Below are 16,369 nucleotides of genomic sequence, written 5' to 3'. Positions count from 1 at the left end.
CCGCTTCACATCCCCCTGGCCCTCAACCCAGGAGGGCTGAGAGCTAGTACCCTCCACACCGCCAGTGCAGACCTGCTGGGAGTGGTCTCTGGCGCACCTCCCCGGCCCCAGACACCCACAGTACTGGCGACTTTCTCCGCGAACCGTCCTGGTCACTCTTCCTTGGGCCCAGCTCTGGGACTTTAATACTTACCGTGTAGTCCTATTGGGAGCTGAAGCGATAACACAGTGGAAAGGAAGTTTGCCTTACACATGGCCGGCCCAACCGAGCCAGGTTCAATTCCTTTGCCCCTCTCAGAGAGCCCGGTAAGCTACCGAGAGTATCTCGCCTGCACAGCAAAGCCTGGCAAGCTCCCCGTGATATATTGATATGCCAAACACAGTAACAAGTATCACAATGTTATTGGGCCCGCTCGAGCAAATTGATGAACAACGGGAGGACAGTGCTACAGTGCTAATCTTCCGGTAAAAGGTATATGTAAAATACAATGGTCTTTTGAAATTTTATTTTGCTTTTTGGGTCACACCCGGCAATGCACAGGGGTTACTCCTGGCTCTTCACTCAGGAGTCACTCCTGGTGGTGCTCGGGGGACCATATGGGATGCTGGGAATTGAACACGGGTCGGCCGCATGCAAGGCAAACGCCCTACCCGCTGTGCTATTGCTTCAGCCCCACAATGTTGTTTTTAATTAAAAATCATCTTTTAAAAAAATTATAACAGCTTGGAAAGCCCAAACAAAAGATGCTGCTGGCAAAATTATCTTTCTCTCTGCTTGAAGAGAGACAATGTCTCCGAAAATGTGACTTTCTCTAGTGAAAAGGCGCTGCTAATGAAACTGCAGGCTGCCCAGCCTCCTCAGCGCGTCTCACTTGGACCACACTCGGCCTTCTTCAACGAAAGCCACCTTCTTCCCCACTGCCTTTCCCCAGCTCCTCGTAAGGACCCTCGGCCTTGAGCAGCCAGGCAGCTTGCCCAGGGACGTTCACAAAGCCTGTTCTCTCCCCAGGCCCCAGGGAGCTCATTAAAGTGCCCGGGACCAACAGAAAAAGGGAAATCTGCCCTCTCGCACTCCCTCCGTCTTGCAGGAAATGAAAGCTGCATTTGGCAGGTGTGAGGCTTCCTGCCCCAAATCCCCACACTGGGGTTGTCTGGCATCTGGTGGAGCAAGGCAGTAATGACTTCGGCTTCCCGGCAGCCCCCGGGCCCCGGCCCCCAGCTCAGGGGCCTCATCAGCATCCTGCTCCCTGCTCCCTCTTTCGGCACAGGCCTCCGTGGGAGGGGCCGGGCTGAACGCTCTGAATTATTTATCTGCGGAGGCAGTTTGCAGTTCTGAGGCCCCCTTGCAGTGAGTTCCAATTCTGAAAGCCAGACACTGATTCGGACCCTGCTGCTTCCCCCACGCCAACTACAAAGGTCTGGGGCAGAAGAACTGAAATCGCTAGAACTGTCTCCCGGGTCTTTGAGGACACAGCCAGCACCACAAAGAGACACGGTGCTGGCACCAAGCCAGCGGGGGCAGGGCCGCCTCCAGCAGGAAAACAACTCGCTAGCTCTGTGGTCCTCTGGCACCTGCTGAAAGCCGGGGACAGTCGGGGACAGTGGCGCTCAGAGGCGGCACTCGTGCTTTGAAGGGAGCAGGGCAAAGCGTCGCCTCCCCGCCGGGCCTGACAGGGGCCTGCCCCACTCAGCAGCCCTCGGCACCCCAAGCCCAGTGGCCTCTGAAGGCGGCGTTTCATGGGCTGTGTGTGAAGAGGCCTTTCAGGGGGCCGGTGAAGGCACCGCTGTGATATTCCAGAGAAACTGCTTTGCAGGGCCGCGGCACAGAACTCGAGTCCAGCTCTGCAGAACAATGACTTCCGGCTTCCCCCAGACACCCGAGTCCCCCGTCACTGCCCCACAGGCTGCCCTGTTTGATTTCTAACTGTCAGAAAGCTCCACTGTGCCCTAGACCAGTCTGTCCCGCTATTCGAAGCTGCCTCTGAAGCCCTTCCCCGCAGCACGGCCACAGGCCCCAGCACTGATCCTGACTCACTCTCATGAGGGTGACGATCTCGTCCATGTAGGGTCTGATGTGGCTCTTCACGAAGGACACCAACATCCCCAGCTGCTGGAACAGGAACTGAGCGAGACAAGAGGTCAGCAGGGCCCGCGCGGGGGCACAACACCAGGCTTATCGTCCATAGGCACAACACACTGGGTCTGCACACGGCAAATGGGCGGCGAATCCGCCCCCTTGCCCCCGCCCCCCCCCCCCCCCCGCCTTTTTCTTCCTCCTTCTTGTAGCGCTGGGAGCTGCACCCAGGTCTCTCACACAGGCCAGGCAAGTGCGCACCACTGCGACACCCCACCCACCTACTGGGAACACATTTCAGAGAATCCGACTTAAAACCTGTCGTTGTGGTCATGGGAATTAAAAGAACGTTTTTAGGCTTCACGTGCCTGGCGAGTCCGTCACTGCGCTCACGGCAGGGCTATGTGGAGCCACCGTGGCCACGAGCTCTGGGATCTTCGCTGAGCCTCATGAGACAACGGGGAGATGCTCAGAGCAGTGGGACCCGCTTCCCATGGAGAAACCCCAGGTTCAACCCCTGGCAGGCACTGTTCCTTGAGCACCAACGGGGAGTGACACGCCCTCCCCCCAAAGCAGAATCACAACTGCCCCTGGGGACCGTCGGGTGTGACCCAACAACCGAATCCAACGGAGAGACGGCTCAAGGGCTGGAGCTTCCACCTCGAGGCCCGTTTCTGGCCAGGAGAAGGCCATGAGCATCGGGGACAGTCCCCAGCCACACCGAGCCTGCCCCTCGCAGCTCAGAGGCATCTGCCGGCTTTGGGAGGCTAACCCAGTGCTGCTCAGGGCTCACTCCTGGGTCTGCACTCAGGAACCGCTGCTGGTGGACTGGGGGGACCGTGTGGGGTGCCGGAAGTGAGTCTGGGCTGGGCGCTACAAGTCAGCACCGTGACCACTGTGCTCTCCCAGGCCTCTCACCGGCTTCTCTTAAGAGAACAGCAGGACAGTACCAGAGAGCACCAAGAAAGGAAAATGAGAAGCTTTAAGTTTCACTGATACCCACTCTCACTAAAAGGCTTCTCAGAGTCACTGAGGGTATAAAAATGGATTATGTTAATTTTTTGAGGGGGGGGGCACCCCTGGCGGCATTCAGGATTTACTCCTGGCTCAGTGCTCAGCAATCACCCCTGGCAGGCCTGGGACAACCTATGGGATGCCATGGGCCAAAGCCCTGTGGGCAACGTGCCAGGCAAGTACCCTACCCACTGGGCCCTACCTCAGGCCCCTGGGCACACACTTGAATCAAGTGTAAATGCAGCTTCTCTTACAGAGCCCAAATCACAACCATTTACTTCCCCAGATACATACAACTGTTATGGGCTCTACAGCCCATTTGGAGTAGCTCAATTAATCAGCCCATGTTGCTCGGGGCTGACTCCTTGCTCTGTACTCAAGGGCCATTCCTGGCGGGCTTGGAGGACTGTATGGAGTTCTAGGGGTCAGCGTGCAGAGCGAGCACCCTACCCGCTGTATTATCTCTCCAGCCCAATTAGCTCGTTTTAACTAATTAGCTAACCATACCTCTAAGTAATTAAAGCAGGCAAATCGGGGGAGGGGTGAGGTATGGAGTGTCCCAAGCCTGACTGCTGGCCTTCTCTCTGTCACGCAGGCACCTGACTGAACCGGAAGCAGAGGCCTCGACCTTAAAGGGGGCTGCCTCTCCCTACCTCTCCCCCTCTCCTCTCTCTCTCTCTCTCTCACACACACACACATCGTTGCTGTCTCTCTCTCTCTCTCTCACACACACACACACACACACAGATACACATACACACATTCACACACTTGCACACACACACATAAACTCACACAACATACATGCGCACAGATTCACACACACTCACATACACGCATTCACACACTCATACAGACTCGCACACTCACATACATGCTCACACAACATACTTATACAGACTCGTGCGCGCACACACGCGCCCACACACACACACACACACACACACACACACACCTCTTGCAGCTCCTGGCAGGGCGGGAGTGGAGCAGGGGCGGCCGGGCACTGGGCCCTCTGCAGCCCTCCAAATGTGACTGATCCTGACTGATTTATGGGACTGGCCATTAGGGGGCACTTCTGACTTGTTTCCTCTTTCTTTTCTCAAGCTCTGAATTTACTCTTCCCTGTTTTAAATCTGCAATAAAGAGGAAGTTCAAGACGGCCTCGGTGCCGCCTTTGACCTCAGTCTCGGCAGACACAGACCCCAGACCCGACACACTCATCTCCCTTGCTCTGTCTCTCCGGATGGCCCCCGCTGGGTGGTGTAATTCCAGGTCTTGCAATAAGCCTCTTCTCTTTTTTCTTCAAATTTTCCTACTTAGGGGGCTCGAGTAATAGTACTGCGGGTAGTATATTTGCCTTGCATGTGGCCGACCCAGGTTGATCCCCGGCACCCCATACTGTCCCCCGAGCACTGCCAAGAGGGATTCCCGAGTGCAGAGCCAGGAGGAGCCCCAAGCATTGCCAGGTGTGGTCCCCGCCCTGTCTCAATATTTTTTCCCGACGATTGCTGCTGCCCATAACTTTAGTGGAAACAAGTCCCATCCCGGCCAGAGCACTGGTTTTCGAGGACAAAACTGGCTCAAAATAAACCATGAGAGAAAGTCTCCATGAACAACGCGGGGGAATCCAAGGGCAAGGGAACCCCACACCAACGCACTCACACGGCAGAGACCTGACTCAGCGGAGCACCCCTGCCTCTGGCCCCTCCCGAGGACCCCTGCCGACGAGACCACAAACTGCAAGAGCTGAAGGGAAAAAGCAAAGCTGGAGCAGCGGTGGGGCAGCGGCGATGATGAGGTCAGGCAAACAGGCAGAAAGGACAGGCTTGCAGTGGCTCCGCTTCGCCCTGTCATTTCCGGAGCCACAGACGGGGAAGGTTCTGGGTTCTAATTCCTGGGGGCAGAGCCCCTTGGTATCAGCGCTGCGCACATCATTCACTGGGAAGGAAGCGAGCAGACGCCTCATTTCCCCTCAGAGTCTCTCACAAACGCTTTCCTCTTCCACCCCTCCTGGACATCAGCCCTTTGAGAGCTGACGGCGGGCTGGAAAGACAGCTCAGAGGGCGGAGTGCACGTTTCGCACACAGGATTCCCGGGTCTGATTCCTTAGCACAGCATGGGACCTGACTACCCCCAAGAGCGCCCCGAAACATTGTGCTTCGAGTACTCCCAGCACTGCTGGGCGGGGCCCCCAAACAAAAACAATCTACAAGATATATAGGAGCCCAAACTTGGTTCTCGGTTAAATATTTTCCAAGAGGGTGAAATAAAGATGCTGCATTTCACACGATCAACTACCTTGACACTCTAGGTACAAAGTTAGAAAAAATTCCTTTGTTTTCTCTTTCTGTGCTGGAGGTCACACCTGACGATGCTCAGGCTTCCTCCTAGCTCTGCACTCATGTACCACTCCTGGCGGGGCTTGGGGGACCATATGGGATGCCGGGGATTGAACCTGGGTGGGCTGCGTGCCAGGCAAGCGCCTACCAGCTATCCTATCATTCTGGTCCCTAGAAAATATAATTTCTAAAAAAAGCCATCTGTGTTTTTGTTTTTTTTTTCTTTTTGGGTCACACCCGGCGATGCTCAGAGGTTACTCCTGGCTCTGCACTCAGGAATTACTCCTAGCAGTGACCATATGAGATGGCGGGGATTGAACCCGGGTTGGCCATGTGCAAGGCAAACGCCCCACCAGCTATACTATCGCGCTGGCCCCGCCACCTAGTCAAATGTACTGTCCTCCCGTTGTTCATCGATTTGCTCGAGCGGGCCCAGTAACATTGTGAGACTTGTTACTGTGTTTGGCATATCAAATACGTTGCGGGTAGCTTGCCAGGCTTTGCTGTGCGGGCAAGATACTCTCGGTAGATTGCCGGGCTCTCCGAGAGGGGTGGAGGAATCAAACCTGGGCCAGCCAGGTCGGCCATGTGCAAGGCAAACGCCTCACCTGCCGTGCTATCGCTCCAGCCCGATCAAACGTACATCAAATTAAATACATAATCACAGAGGGAAAATAGCGAGTTCCCTTTGAAGTGCAGAAGTCCGCCCATATCTCCTGCGGAATGTATCTAGGAACAGCAGGAACGGCCCAGGCTGGTTTCTGTCACCTGGAGGGCCACATGCAGTACTCAGGGCTATTCCCAAGGCACTGCAGGGTTCACTCCTGGCACTGCTCAGAGCACGCATACTGGGGACGGATCCTGGCCCCTTGTCCTGCAGAGCCTGTGGCTCGGCCCTCTGAGCTCTGTCCCCAACCCTGCCAAGCTCCTCTGACCCTCGGGGGAGCTCTGCTGTCTAGCCTGGTGTCCGTCGGGGTGTCTCTGCTCAGAGACCTGCCCAGAGGGGCCAAGTGGGTGTGATGGCTACGCCTAGCGCTCCTCAGCCAGGCAGCATGTGCCCAGCAATCCAGTACTTGGACTGTGCTGTGTCCGGTGGCTCTGGGGCAGAGGCTCGTGGTACAGAGCTCAGACTATGGGCATCGTGTGTCAGACATGTGCTTTACCCCTCTGAGTCCTTATTATGGACCCCTGGCTGCCGACTGGTATTGGACAAAAGAAATTTCCTGCTGGTCCATAAAAGTTACTGTCACTTCACTGACAGGGGTTTTCAATGGACTGCGGCAGGTCCACCATTGTATGAATTGAAGCCACTGGTGCAGGTTCTAGCAATCCAAAACTACTTTTAGGGGCCAAAGTGATCATAGAAATGAATAGGGCTTTGCTCTGCATGCGGTCAGCCCGGGTTCGGTTCCCTACACCCCATAGGGTCCTCCGAGCCTGCCGTGAGGGGCGCCTGAGCGCAGAGCTGGAGTCAGCCTGAGCATGGCCGGGTGAGGCCCAACCTCCTTGAGTTCAGCCTCCTTTGATGATCTTGCCTGAATCAGTTATCACTCTGGTGACTGCAAATATGACTTCCTAGCTAGAGTGTTCTTTCATTTAAAAAAAAAATCTTTTTGCACGACTCACTGGTGATTAGGGGCTGCTCTCTGTGATGCTCAGGGGACCAGGGGGTACTAAGGACCAGACCTGGGCGTCCTGCACGCAAAGCCTTTATTCAGTCTTTTGAGCTGTCTCTCCAGCCCCTCAACTTTGAGGATTTGGCACTTTTATATATAAAATTCCCCTCAACCCATTTATCCCATCCTTTGTTTTCTCTAAATCATAGAACACTAAATGTTGGGTTTTTTTTTTTTTTTTGCAGGTGGAGGGAGATGGGGGTGGGTGAGTAGAGGCACACCTAGTGGTGCTCTGGGCTTATTCCTGGCTCTGTGCTCAGGGATCACTCCTGGCGGCTCAAAGTCTCTCCCCACAGACTACTACTGACCACAAAGGAAAGCAGGCGACTTCAGCGGCAATCTGACAGGGACCCACTTAAACCAGGTGTTCAAAATCACAAATCAACAAAATGACGGCAAAGGGACATTAGAAAACCCCATACGAAGAAGGCAGCCTCGGCCGCCCCTGCAGTGCTCACTGCTCACCGAGGTGTCAGACTTCAGCCCAATCAGGGAGCAGCAAGAGAGCCGAACACATGAGGAGGCGCGTCGGGGCCCCACCAGAGGCCCGGGCCCAACTCTGGGTTGCCGGGACACTAACGCCGCCTGCCCTCTGTTGGTCATTCGCCTCCAAGTCATTTTGGAGCTACCAAGCCAGGAAATTGGGCCGAGCTGCCAGCTGCCCTCTGCGGGGTGAGGCGGGACGAGGGAAGCGGGGCTGAGCGGGGGAGGAGGCACAGACAGGCACCCCGGGGACGCTGCAGGGCAGGAAGGGGGGGGGCTTTCTACTTACTTCCCGGATGGCCCCGTCACACACCCGAATGACATTCAGGAACGTGGGCATGACCTGGGGCAGGAACTGCACGCACTTGAGTCCCAGGGACTTGAAGATGAAGGTGATGGCCTGGACCACCATGGTGTGGTGGTGGGACAGCGACTGGTCCCGGAAGATGCGCATCAGGGCCACCATGGACACGGCCGGGTAGAACTCGTCCAGGGGCAGGTTGCCCATGTTGACCAGCATCTCACTGGTGCTGTAGTCCGCTGGGACAAACGACGGTGACACGCGTAAGCGAAACAGCACCCGCACCGGACCTCCGGCAGAGCAGTCAACACTAACACGCCTCCTGACGGGCACCGGCTGTCCTAGCTGTCCCCACGCTGTCTCAATGCCGCGGCAAGTACAGGAGCTTCTGGGACCCAGTTCATAAGCTCAACGTCGGGGACTAAACCGTTTCCGGCTTTGCTATTATCCAAACCATAAAAGTCTAAAACAGAACCTGATGGGTTTTCTTCAAATTGCTGCTGGGCTTAGTTCCTTACTACTGCAGTCTACCCCTTGGTAGCTGAAACCATCGATAAAAATGATTACTCTCTCAAATGAACGTCGAGGGAATGAAACCAGGCAAACATCTGTTTAACAGCTGCTTGGAGGCCCGAGAGAATTCAGGCTAGTTAGTGGCAGACGCTACCTGAGAGGAGCAAGGATCTCACGGGCCAGGGCTGGGCCAGAGAGGCAGCAGAGGACAAGGCCCTGCGCACAGCGACTCCAGATTATCCCCTGCACCACACACGGCCCCTGAGCACTGCCAGGGCTCCCTCCTAAGCGCAAACCGGGAGCAGCCCTGCAACTGGATCAGGGGTTCCCAAGCCTGCTGGGTCCTGCTACCACCTTCCTAGGACAATAATTACTCAGCACCCCCCGGGAATTTATCTTCCTTCTGTTCTATTTTCATTCTGGTGTCACACCAGCAGACTGCTGTTCGGGGACCACTCCCAGTGGACACGACCAGTCCCCATGCACTGGCAGGGCTGCAGCTGGGCTCCGGGCAGGCCTGTGCCCCGCCTGCCAACCCGTGTCCCTGGCGGAAGGAGACGCGCCTTCTTGAAAGCACCTGCAGGCACCCAAGATGACCGTCCCCCCGGATACTTCCAGTGCCCACCGGGCAACTGGACGGCAGTGCTAGGTCTGGAGGGGCCCCGGGAGGCAGGGCTGGCTCTGCGAATAAGCCCAGGGTGAAGTGACAGCACCAATTCTCTGGGACAGCCGTGTTTAGCAGTCTGATGCCTGGGGACGGCGTGTTCTACAGACCGGCTGCTAAGCCCACGGTGCCAATACGCAGAACAAGCAGAATGCGACTTAGTCCTATCCACGCTATTTAGAAACACATTATTTGGGCTGGAGCAATAGCATAGTGGGTAGGGCGTCTGCCTTGCACGCAGCCAACCCAGGTTCGATTCCCAGCATCCCATATGGTCCCCTGAGCAGAGCCAGGGGTACTTCCTGAGTGCAGAGCCAGCAGTAACCCCTGTGCATTGCTGGGTGTAACCCAAAAAAAAAAAAAAAAGAATAGAAATACATTCTTTGATTTGGGGAAAGTAACATTTTGCTGGGTTAGTTGGGAAACCTGTTGAACTTTTAACTTCAGAAATAAACTTGGCCTGGCAGGCATGGGTGAAGTCTGGAGAACTCTCCAGAACCCCCAAGCCCTACCCCCATATGGCTCCCTCAACCCATCTCCAACTTCGTATCAAAAGATAAAGGGGCTCCAGAGCCAGACCACGTGGCTTTCTGACCGCAAAACTGGTTTCTTTAATCCAGGGTCTTGCCCCAGATTTCCCTACTGATAAGACCTGGAGTAAAAAAATGTCCCCTTATCCTTCTTGGGTGTCCTGGAATAGAAAAAATATCAGAGCAGCAATTTAAAAAAAAAAAAAAAGATAGCCTGGGCTGGAGCAATAGCACAGCGGGAAGGGCATTTGCCTTTCATGCAGCCAACCTGGGTTCAATCCCCAGCATCCCATATGGTCCCCCGAGAACCACCAGGAGTAATTCCTGAGTGCAGAGCCGGGAGCAACCCCTGGGCGTTACCAGGTATGACCCAAAGAGAGCAAAAAAAAAAAAAAAAAAAAAAAAAAAGAAGTAGAAGAACAAGGGATGGCCAGAGGGGAGGAAGGAGCAATTCACGTCTCTTTCATCAGCTCTAAAAAGCAAGTCCTAGGAAGTCAGGAAGTCCTACCCACCAGGAGCAAAGAATCCGGCCCGTCGCCAGGACTTGGGCCCTCCTGGGAAGAGGTCCTGCTGTGAGCTAGAGGAAATGACTACATTTCACCCCCAAGTCCTGCAGTGAGTCGACCAGCTCGAACTTCCCTGAGTTCACCAGCCCGAGCCTCCCTGGACACACGCTGTCGGGCCTGGGGAGGTGGCACTGGGCGATCTGTCCCGTCCCCTCCACTTACAGGAATCCTGACTGGACTTGGACTCTGACAGGCTGACGGCCGAGGCGTCCCGGGACTGGTCGATCATGCCAATATTCACTTTGTGCTTGTAGGGGTCCAAAGCCCCCAGGAGCCCCAACACACGAATAGCCTGCACGGGAGGAAACACTCATCACAACGCTGGACGGTGAACGGCTCTCGGGCATTCCCGCCTGTCACCTGATTCCCAGGTCACACCCCAGCACCCTGCTGCAGAACCAACAACAGGACAGAGGTCTAACTCACTGCTTCAGCACACACCAGACTGCTCTCTCCATCCCAGGGCTCTTGGCCTTTTGGCTAAGATCATGGGTAGCATCTGTTCTTATCAGTTTAATATCTATCCTTCCAGGACAGCACGTGTGTGCATGCATGTATCTGTGTGTGGATGTGCACATGTGTGTATACGTGTGGATGCGTGCGTGTGTGCATGTGAGCGTGGCACAGGGATCAAACACACATGCCAGACGAGCAGACGAGCGTCCCTGCTGGTAGTGTCTGTGTGCCCCGCCCCCGCCCGCAGAGACGAGCCTGCCGCGCCCCGCACCTCTCGCCGCGTGCCCTGGTTCTGCTCCGTCTTCAGGAAATTCAGCAGCACTTCGAGCAGAGTAGGGTACTTCCTGTAGGGCTCCACCACGTAGCCTGTGCTGGCCACCAACTGTCCTAGGGTCCACAGAGCCACCTGGGTGGGCAAGAGATGGCACGCCCCAATGAGCCCGAAAGGAAACCGAAAGTGCAGTTTGCAATCCTGCTAGCATCTGCTCTTGTCAGTTCTACATCTCCATCACCTGAATGTAAAGAAGCGTTACAAACTGTCCCAACAAAAGAGTTTCCAGTAGACAGGAACCAGGATCAGAAACCTTGGGAGTTCGGCATTACAGAAAAGGTTATCAGAGCACAGACACACACGGTCACTGGATCAAAGACGGACCGTCCCCACCCTTCCCCAGAGTCTCCCCAGACTCTGAGTGAGCAACCAGAGAGGTCTGACCCAAAATGGAAATGACAACTGTTCTCAGGCTTCCGGCTGACAACCTCTGGGCACAGTGGAGCCAGGCTCAGGAAGGGCGAGACAGCACCTGGCAGGCCCCTTCCCCCTAGGACCCGGGTCCAAACGGTCTCTCAGCAGCAGCACAGCCAGCTCTGAGTCTCACTGCAAGTGCCTTTTGGCCAGCGCAATCACTAATCCAAGTTTTGAATCTTTTCTGCTCTCAGCCACCACTCCACGCAGCTGCTGTGCGGAGGACACGAGGAGGCCGAGAGGGACAGAGACCCAGCCCTGCACCACGTCCCGCACTCCCAGGAAGCAGCGACACTGACCTGCCTCTTGGCCAGCAGCGAGGAGTCCTGTAGCATGTCCATGATGATGATGAAGAGCTCGTCGACCCACTTCCTCATCTCGAGGCCACTCACCTGAGAACGAGTGTGAGAACGGGAGAGGGGCCAGTGAGGCCGCACCGAGTGCCAAAGGCTCTCCCCAGGGCAGCCTGGGTTGGAGTCCAGCTCCCCGCTGGCCCCGAGCACAAGCACTGCCCAGACAGAGCCCAGAGAAGAAGAAATCCTTTGAGTTCCAACTACCACTCCGCCTCGAAGGTCATCCGACACGGAAGAGCCACCCCTTACCTGAGCTAACTCTCCTATCGTGGCCAAGACGTTATTGATGACACCGGGGTTGGGATCGGGGTCCGGATCTTTCAGTTTCAATATTAAAGCCTGTGGAAGAAGGTCTGAGTGAATGAACGCAGCGCTAAGCCTATGGGAGATTCCTACCAAACCATCCCCCGCCCCCGTGAGACCGGGCTTCCAGAAGGCAAGTCACGCTCGGGCTTAGGAACCCAGGGCTTCCGTGCAATGGGACCGAGTAAGAGCCTCCAGGGGAGAGAGCTGGGGAAGGCCGAGATCTGCGTGGCTAGTAACCGGGGTCACGACAAGAGACACCATGACTTTAATAACTCCGTGAGTGTGTGTGTGTTTGTGTGTGTGTGTGTGTGTGTGTGTGTGTGTGTGAGAGAGAGAGAGAGAGAGAGAGACGGGGTGGTGGGGAGAGGCGGGATGGCATGGCTGCCACGTGGGCAGTGTGCCATCTGCGGTGTGCCCTGATGCTGCCACGACTTTAATGACTCCGTGTGTGTGTGTGTGTGTGTGTGTGTGTGTGTGTGTGTGAGTGAGACGGGGTGGTAGGGAGAGGCGAGATGGCATGGCTGCCACGTGGGCAGTGTGCCATCTGCGGTGTGCCCTGATGCTGTTCCTCCTTCCCAGGCGCAGCGGTGCCTGTTCCCAGCCCCGGTGAGATCCGTGGCGCTCTCCGAGTGCGGGATGACGCCTCTGAGTCCGAGACGGGGGAACTGTCCCTTCGCCTGGCTCGGCCAAGAGCGACGGTGCACTCCCTCCGCCCCACTCACTGCGCGGAGCAGCGCGTCAAGAAGGCGCGTTACCTTCAGAATAGGCTCCATGTAGGGGCGAATGAGGCGGGGAGCGTTGGAGACCAGGTGCCCCAGCATGCGGGCGCTCTGCTCTTTGATCCTCCCGATACCACTGTGCTCCAGCTCTGTCAGAATCTGCAAGAAGAAAAGCGCGCCTTGGCAGAAGGCCTGGAGTGAAACTGTATGTCTAAAGGGAAAATGTGCAGGCTGGAACGAGAGGAGCGCGGGCAGGGCGTGGCCAACCCAGGTTCGATTCCTGGCACCCCGCATGGTCCCCCAAGCACCGCCAGGAGTAATTCTTGAGTGCAGAGCCAGGAGTAACCCCTGCGCATCATTGGGTGTGACCCAAAAAGAAAAAAAAAAGGGAAAATGTGGTCAGAAACGAGGGGAGGAATTAAGTGGCTGTGGGACATGTCACAGCAAAGGACATGGTGCAAATGGAAGGAAAACTACCCAACAAATCCCCCCCGCCGAGTTATTTTTTTTTACTGAATCACTGTGAGATAGTCACAAAGCTTTCATAGTGATCTACAATCATACAATGATAAACACCCGTCCCTCCACCAGTGCACATTCTCCGCCACCAATGTCCCCATTATACCGGCCCCCATCCCACCCTCCCCCTGCCTCCATGGCAGATAATTTCCTCCATTCTCTCTACTGCTGGGCTTTGTCGTTCGCAATACAGATACTGAGAGGCCATCACACTGTATCTACTTTCAGCACGCATCTCCCACCCCGAACGATTCCTCCAGCCATCACTGACTTAGTGACCCCTTCTCCATCCCAGCTGCCTTCTCCCCAGCTAATGAGGCAGGCTGCCAAACCATGGAGCAATCTTCCTGGCCCTTGTGTCTACTGTCCTTGGGTGTCACATTACGTTACTTTATATTCCAATGATGATTGCGGACTTTCTACGTCTGTCCCTCTTTGACTCAGACAAAACCCCTCTCCTTCTGTCACAGCACCCAAAGCCCGGCAGTCCTCCCCAAAGCTCAGCTTTTCAGGGGCTGGTGCGATAGCACCGCGGGTAGGGCGTTTGCCTTGCACGTGGTCAACCCAAGTTCCATTCCCAGCATCCCATATGGCCCCCCAAGCACCGCCAGGAGTGATTCCTGAGTGCAGAGCCAGGAGTAATCCCTGAGCATCGCCGGGTATGACCCAAAAATAAAAAAATAAATTAAAAAAAGCTCAGGTTTTCACAGAAAAACCCAGTCAGAGAAGATGGAGAGAACCAACTGGGGCAGCTGTGGGCAGAGTTACCCACAATGAGGACGAAAGGTACAACTCTCTGGAGAGAAACACGTTTGTTCAGACAACTCACTAGGAGGGCCTATGAATAATGACAGAGCACACCAAGAACAGCCAGAACGGCTGTGACAGCCACGGAATACTGATGCTCTGCAGCTGCTTCAGGTGCTCCGGAGAAGCCAGAGAGGCCACGTCGGCAGACTCCTCCCGCACCTTAATGCAGAGGCAACAGGCTTACTCTCATCGACATCTCTGAAACGAGAGCAAGGCGGTCCGTCTGCGCTCATGGAGAGAAGCTCATACAGACTTAGAGAGATGAAGTGCCCAAAACATCGCTGAGGAGAGAGAAGTGAGAAAACAAAGCTGAGGGGCTGGAGCCATAGCACACAGATAGGGCGTTTGCCTTGCACGTGGCCGACCGGGGTTCGATTCCCAGCATCCCATGTGGTCCCCTGAGCACCGCCGGGAGTGACTCCTGAGTGCAGAGCCAGGAGTAACCCCTGTGCATCGCAGGGTGCGACACCCCCCCGCCCCCGCAAAAAAAAAAAAAAAAAAAAAAAAAAACCACTGAGTTTCCAGGGCTACGCCCGGTGATGGGGAAGTTCACGCACAGAACTTCATGCTGCAGGCCCGGCCAAACCACATGACCCGGCCGCTTAGACAAGCTTCCAAGGGAGCAGGAAGCGAGCGGCTCACTCCTACCCCCCCCCCCCCCAGCCATCCCCGGAACGCAGCAGCTGCTCAAAATTTCTACTGACCGATTAGACACGAAACACGCCTCTCACTATTTCCATTTCAAATTCCTTCTCGTTGACATCGCTAAGATTTCCATTTCAAATTTCTGTGGCAGGATTTGAGCTGACAAGGTCACAGTGATTTACTTTCCTTCTCGAAAGGGCTGAGAGACACCCCGCATGCAGCAGACTCAACTTTCATCCCAGGCACCACAAGGCCCCCAGAGCGGAGCGCAGAGGTGGGAGGAGCCCCCAGCACTAGCTGTGGTCCAAAGTGGAGAGGAGAGGAAAGGAGGGGGGAGGGGAGGGGAGGGAAGAAAAACGCCTGCCAAAAGAGGCAGGCAGGAGGTAGGGGGTGGGGGTGACGGGAGGGAACCTGGGGACACTGTGCTGGGAAATGGACACTGGTGGAGGGACGGGTCTTGGAACACTGTATGACTGAAATCCAATCGTGAACAGCTTCGTGATGGCCTATTTCACCATGATTCAATAAAAAAGTAAAAAATAATAATCACTGTATCACTGTCATCCCATTGATCATCGAATTACTCAAGCAGGCGCCAGTAATTAAAAAAATTTAATTTTAATTAAAAAAAATAACATGGAGCAAAAGCGATAGCACAGTGGATAGCACAGCACGGCGGCTGCCTTGAACATGGCCAAGTCGGGTTCGATCCCCAGCATCCCATACGGTCCCCCCCCCCCCCCGCCCAGCACTGCCAGGAGGAATTCCTGAGTGCAGCGCCCAGAGTGACCCCTGTGCATCACCAGGTGAGACCCAAAAAGCCAGAAAAAACAAATCCCTTTCCTATCTCCCAAAAATAAAAACTAAAACCTTAGATATTTTATATGGGTCTGGGGGCTACACCAGGCAGTGCCCAGGGGCTCCGTAAGCGCCTCACCCCAGTGCTATCGCTCTGACCCCGACCTCAGACACTTCAAAAAGACTTCAAACAACAGGAAACGCACCGTGAGGCTAGAAAGAGAAGTACCGAGGTACGAAGCACCTTCTAATTTCTTGATTGATGAGGTGTGACAACCACTTTAATTACGAAAATCATGAATAAATTATACTTCTCCAGAGTGCAAGTTACATTATATATTAATGAGTTTCTGCTTAAGTTTTGCTAAGAAAGTGTCCATTCTCACTAGAAACCACGGCAGGAGCCAGGGAGAGAGCGAGGCGAGTGATGCCGGGTGAGTCACAGAGACGCCCCGGGGAGTCTTGTTGCCAACGGTTGGGCAAAACTTGAGGCACGAAGGACTGGACCAGCAGAGGCACCAAAGTGGCCCCCCGGGTAGCCGAAAACAACCGATGGGGACCCGGGGCTCAGCAAGGGTGACAGCGTGTGCCGCCCTGCAGCAGTGCCGAGCAGAAGCCACCCAGAGCCTAAAGGTTAAGTTGGCGTCTCCCGTTGCTGGAGAGCACCCGGCGGGAGCAAACGCTGAGCATGCAGAAGGCCAGGCTCAAGCCCTGCCGGGAGAGACACGCTGGCAGAGGGGGAACTGATCCCGAACACAGGAAGTGTGACCCCAAACCAACAAGAAAGAATAAGAGCCAGGGAGAAGGAGGGACCAGAGGCGCCGTGCTCGGAGAAACAGTGCTCAGTCCCTGGCACAC

The 16,369-nt window shown here is 55.3% G+C and overlaps 1 protein-coding gene and 1 pseudogene across 1 annotated transcript in view; one reads left to right on the top strand and one right to left on the bottom strand.

Moving 5' to 3' along the window:
- The window catches only part of MTOR (mechanistic target of rapamycin kinase), a 126,335-nt gene that overhangs the window by 89,697 nt on the left and 20,269 nt on the right, over positions 1-16,369 (bottom strand). The window contains exons 13-19 of the mRNA XM_056110858.1: positions 12,776-12,898; positions 11,964-12,053; positions 11,661-11,753; positions 10,888-11,022; positions 10,323-10,452; positions 7,876-8,126; positions 2,036-2,122 (exon numbers count right to left, since the gene is read on the bottom strand). Of these exons, the coding sequence (XP_055966833.1) occupies positions 2,036-2,122; positions 7,876-8,126; positions 10,323-10,452; positions 10,888-11,022; positions 11,661-11,753; positions 11,964-12,053; positions 12,776-12,898 (909 nt within the window). The remainder of the gene's footprint in view (positions 1-2,035; positions 2,123-7,875; positions 8,127-10,322; positions 10,453-10,887; positions 11,023-11,660; positions 11,754-11,963; positions 12,054-12,775; positions 12,899-16,369) is intronic.
- Positions 10,627-10,697, top strand: LOC130020404 (uncharacterized; annotated as a pseudogene).

This window comes from Sorex fumeus, unplaced genomic scaffold (genome assembly GCF_029834395.1).
Source record: "Sorex fumeus unplaced genomic scaffold, SorFum_2.1 ptg000011l, whole genome shotgun sequence".
NCBI lineage: Eukaryota > Metazoa > Chordata > Mammalia > Eulipotyphla > Soricidae > Sorex > Sorex fumeus.
The sequence above is the reverse complement of the archived record's forward strand: the minus strand, read 5'-3'. Positions and strand labels throughout refer to the sequence as shown.